We start from the raw sequence: 5,000 nt of genomic DNA on the forward strand, positions 1-5,000 counted from the left end.
CTTCTTAGGAACTTCCTAAATTTTCTTCTTATGTAATTTCTTAAGATCTATCTTAAGAACACATTGGTCATTCTGAAGGAGTGGAAGTCTTCCTCTCCACCTTCTTTTAAGCTGTGGCTGACGGACATGTTTTCGGTTATACGTATGGAGAGACTCCGGTTCCTGAGGACCAATTCTCTTGTGAAATTCTCGGCTATTTGGGACCCATTTCTGGCCTACTTAGACGAGGTTGAAAGCAACAAGTGACTTTCCCAGCTGACTTTTCATGGACCCCTCCTTGCATGGGATCCCACGCACATCTCTTACAAGAACAATAAGCACTTGATGTGGCTGATAGCACAATGCTGTAACATTGAAATGTATATATATATATTTTTTTTCTGTTTTGTCTGAGCCTCTTTTTGTTCTGAAAATTGTAAAATAAAAATAAAAATAAAAAACACATTGGTGAATCTGGCCCCTGGTCTGTCTGTATTTCTATATCTCTGTGTGTGTTTGTTGCTTTGTTTGCAGGTCGTTCTCAAAGGGTCAAACCTGAGATCATTCAGAAGTTTAAAACCTTTGCCACATCCCGTGGTTTCCCCAGAGAGTCTATTCTGACACCGCCTCCTGCAGGTAGGCAAGGGGAACACACTGACTATTGTCACTTTCACTTATCTGTGCCACATCTGCGTACTACACACACACACACACACACACATGCACGCACACGCACACACACACACACACGCACACAGATAATGTCTAAAATCATCATACAGTGAACCTTCATAATTATTGCTGGTTTCTCATTTGTATAAAACAGAGAATTGTCCACCATCAGGATCTGGACGCTAGGTGAGTGTTTATATTGGATTCAATTCAAAATCCTATGCTGCGAATAAATAAATATATATATATATATATATATGAGTTTAACTTTGTCTCTGTTGTTCCCTCTAGATTCCCTGATGTACCTGTAGATGTTTATGGCACCAAATTCTGCCATGTTGCCTCAGCTCCAAGCACTTCAGTCCAGCGTTTTCCAAGACTATGGACTCATATACTGTATATACAGTATTATATATATATACGTATACGTATTATATATATATACAGTATTATGCATCAGCAAACAGCCTTCTGGCTGAACACCAAGAGTGGATAAAGACTATTACAAACATTGTTGATGGAATGTATACCTTAATTGCAGCAATATTTTCATAATCATACTATTCCAAAGTGCTGGCATAGCTAAATAAACACTTTGTGCACTTCCAGGCTGAGCGTGCATGTGTGTGTGTGTGTGTGTGTGTGTGTGTGTGTGTGTGTGTGTGTGTGTGTGTGTGTGTGAGAGAGAGAGATAGAGGTGTAGGTGGGGGTGTAATATAGTGGACGTCTCGATACCACCATGTTGGTATCGTTCCTGGACCATAATCTTTTCCTAGTATGGGCCAGGATGACTACGCCCCAAACTCATTTGATTGGTTAACCCTAGACTTTTTCAGGAAGAAGCAGTTGCGGCGACCAATCAAATGAGTTTGGGGCGTGGTCATCCCAGCCCATAGGGAAAAATGATGGTCCGGGAACGATACCAAGACGGCGATATCAGGACGTGCTGTAATAGCTGTCAACACCTACAATTATCTTTTCTCCCATTTGGAGGGACAATGAACTTTTCTGATTTCATGTGTGTTCTTTTTCTTTTCTTCACTCTCTTTTTTTAAGAAAAACATCTAGGATCCCAAAGTTTCTTTGGGCCCTCAGTGTATGACTTTGATTTAAGCAATTTCCATAAAGTGGCCTTCACCAAAATCCTAGTTTTTGTTGTTATGTGACACATTTCATGGGTTATTGCTGTGATACCAATGATGAAACCGTCCAAACAAACCAGACATCAGGGTTAATTACATTATATCCACCTTAGACCACTGATCCAGCAGGACGGCCAAAATAGTTTTGAACTTGGAATTAAAAGGTACGATCTGAGTTTTATTTCTTATCAAAGAAACATATCAGAAAATATTTACACCCGGGTACAAATAGACACTCCGTTAAATTCAACCTGATGGGATACTTGGGTAATTTTACAGCATTGTGAAAATGATCTTGTATTTTATTAATAGATTTGAGAAAATCTGGATTTAAAGACATGTTTGAAGGTTTTTTTTTCCAAGGAACAATGTTTCTCTGTAGACATCTTCAATAAATACATAGAGCAAAATCTAACCTAAAAAAAAATAAGTAAGTTGTAAGTTGAGCCTTGTGGGATTTCTATCACATTTATTTTTGTACTACTAATTATGTTTTTCAACTTGTGACATGTATTGATTGGTTGTTTGTTTTAGCCTCACATTCTGAAGTCCAGACAGTGCTTCTCTGATGATTGGCTGCACAGTTAGATCATTAGATCAACAAACACACAATCATATGCACACACACACCCACACACACATACACACACCCACACACACATACACACACACACACACACACACACACACACACGACAAGAGATTGAGAGAACTTTGCTCTTTTAATGTTTTTCCCCTCTAAAGCTGTGGGAGGGAATTTATGGAGGAACATCTAAACGTGTGTCAGATTGATTCATCGCGGCCTGATAGGTGAGGGGCAGAACCTCTCAGTCTTCTCAGAGACGGCTGATATGCAGACAGAAGTGATTGCGGTTCCTCTTCTGGTCCTGGGGTGGGTCTGGACCCTCCAGGGGGTCCCCACGCTCCCAGAGCCTCTCTACCCCACGCAGGAGAACTTTGATCTGGGCCGGGTGAGTGGCTGAGGTCTCCAGTTCTGCCTACCAACAATATAGGTTTTATTTGACTTAACATGTGTTACTCTTACTTCAAATTGTAGACATGTTTCTTCTCTTTCATCGTCACCGTTTTCTAGGATGGGGACTCGTGGGCGCTATGCCAACTGTCCATTTTATAACCACAGCAGGGAAGGATTTATGACATCACTGATGACGTCACAATTGAATCTATGACATCACTGATGATGTCACAATGCCTCATTCTATGAGAGTCAGTGATTTTCCTTCCTATCTATTAATAATCGAGTGTGTGAGGGTTGGTAGCAAAGCAGTTTGCGGTCACAGCGTCACGGCATCAACCTTCTCCAGGTCATGGATGCCCTCCTCGTCAAAGCTTCTCCAGGTCATGGATGCCCTCCTCGTCAAAGCTTCTCCAGGTCATGGATGCCCTCCTCATCAAAGCTTCTCCAGGTCATGGATGTCCTCCTCGTCAAAGCTTCTCCAGGTCATGGATGTCCTCCTGGTCAATCAAACAGACGTTGAAGGAGGGACGGTTCAGGATGAAGAGCCTGTTCAGTTCCTCAACACATTTCTACAACAGATCCACTGCTTCATTCCGGCTCAGATCTGGCTCGTAGTAGCGGTCGAGGATGGAGAGGGTGAGGAAGGCTCCGTAGCCGTGGGCGGCGAAGGGGGCCTTGGCCAGGGCAGACAGGTAGTCCATGTAGTGGAGACCCAGGGCAGACAGGTAGTCCATGTAGTGGAGACCCAGGGCAGACAGGTAGTCCATGTAGTGGAGACCCAGGGCAGACAGGTAGTCCATGTAGTGGAGACCCAGGGCAGACAGGTAGGCCATGTAGTGGAGACCCAGGGCAGACAGGTGGTCCATGTAGTGGAGACCCAGGGCAGACAGATAGTCCATGTAGTGGAGACCCAGGGCAGACAGGTAGGCCATGTAGTAGAGACCCAGGGCAGACAGGTAGGCCATGTAGTAGAGACCCAGGGCAGACAGGTAGTCCATGTAGTGGAGACCCAGGGCAGACAGGTAGTCCATGTAGTGGAGACCCAGGGCAGACAGGTGGTCCATGTAGTGGAGACCCAGGGCAGACAGGTAGTCCATGTAGTGGAGACCCAGGCCGTCCGCCTCATCGTAGCAACAGGTTCGCATGATATGGAGTCCTGGTTCGAAGGTAGTCCGCAAGCTTCTTTCCTGTGACGTTTGCTGCTGCTGCTGGACTGATTCAGTAAAAAAACATTCCTCATCTTGTAGAGCTGGACATTCTTCTGGATGTACTCTGCAAACGACTTTGTCTCCATCTTCTCCAACACATAGCAGCAAATTATCTTCTCACTTCATTTGAACATCTTGTCATAGTCATGCTTCATGTGAATGATGCTGCTGGCAGCTATGAACTAAAACTCATCTTCCAATGAGGTTGGGGTTGACGAGGTTGGTGGTGAATGTTGTGACAAGCTTAAAGGCTTATAGGCATGAGGTTGATGAGGTTGGGGTTAGGTAATGGTCCCCCTGGTGGTTGGTTAGAGTTAGGCACTGTAAGCCACATGGTTGGCGTTAGGGTTTGGATATGGTGGGAAAACGACGACTAGTGTTCCTGACCGAACGTTACAGTTTGACGACTCGGGTGTGAGAATGGGTTGAGAAATGATATCGTGGATAAGACAGAAAGGAAAGTGGGTACACCAGAAAAAGTCGCCATGAAACAACTGTTGGAATGCGTTGAACGTGTTTGATCCAAGGTTTTTCCTTTTCACTCTTTCATCTCGCTAACTTCTTCCCAACATTCTGCTTTGAGCTATTTTGTCCAGCTCTCTTCTCCCCAAACCTCCAGTTCCTCTAGCTCCCCTCCTCTCTCCTATTACTCAGATGTTGCACACTATAAGGGGCTACTGCATGTACAGTACAGGCACACACAAAAACACTATTATATATATGAATCTAATGTGTATGTTCCTTCCAGTTCCTGGGGAAGTGGTACGAGGTGGCCGTGGTTTCTACCTGTCCACTTTACATGCGCCATCATAGAGGAGACCCCGTCATCGTTGCACTGGAACTGCAAGATGCTATCTCTGAGGGCACGGTCAAAATGACAGCCACCGCACTCAGGTACTGTAGGACATACACATACACACACACACACACACACACACACACACACACAGACACACACACAACATACACACATACACACGCACACACACACACACACACAAAATCTTTATTGAAGTTGAG

General features: G+C 44.4%; 2 protein-coding genes and 1 pseudogene across 3 annotated transcripts in view; 2 read left to right on the top strand and 1 right to left on the bottom strand.

The window, feature by feature from the left end:
* The window catches only part of ptgdsa (prostaglandin D2 synthase a), an 8,091-nt gene extending 6,090 nt beyond the window's left edge, over window positions 1-2,001 (top strand). Inside the window, exons 5-7 of the mRNA XM_083657904.1 lie at window positions 514-615; window positions 806-837; window positions 943-2,001. Coding sequence (XP_083514030.1) covers window positions 514-615; window positions 806-837 — 134 coding nt within the window. The 3' untranslated portion in view covers window positions 943-2,001. The remainder of the gene's footprint in view (window positions 1-513; window positions 616-805; window positions 838-942) is intronic.
* Window positions 2,002-3,239: 1,238 nt separating this feature from the next.
* On the bottom strand, window positions 3,240-4,314 carry LOC310795292 (proteasome subunit beta type-2 pseudogene; annotated as a pseudogene). The gene is made up of 3 exons: window positions 4,303-4,314; window positions 3,881-4,162; window positions 3,240-3,484 (listed from the first exon to the last, which is right to left on the bottom strand). The product of its transcript is annotated as a proteasome subunit beta type-2 pseudogene (transcript).
* Window positions 4,313-5,000, top strand: part of LOC310795293 (protein AMBP-like) — a gene marked incomplete at its 5' end in the record, with an annotated part of 4,342 nt that continues 3,654 nt past the window's right edge. The window contains 2 exons of the mRNA XM_083657346.1: window positions 4,313-4,321; window positions 4,729-4,874. Of these exons, the coding sequence (XP_083513472.1) occupies window positions 4,313-4,321; window positions 4,729-4,874 (155 nt within the window). The remainder of the gene's footprint in view (window positions 4,322-4,728; window positions 4,875-5,000) is intronic.

The sequence above is a fragment of the Poromitra crassiceps genome (assembly GCF_964638095.1).
Source record: "Poromitra crassiceps genome assembly, chromosome: 21".
Lineage (NCBI taxonomy): Eukaryota > Metazoa > Chordata > Actinopteri > Beryciformes > Melamphaidae > Poromitra > Poromitra crassiceps.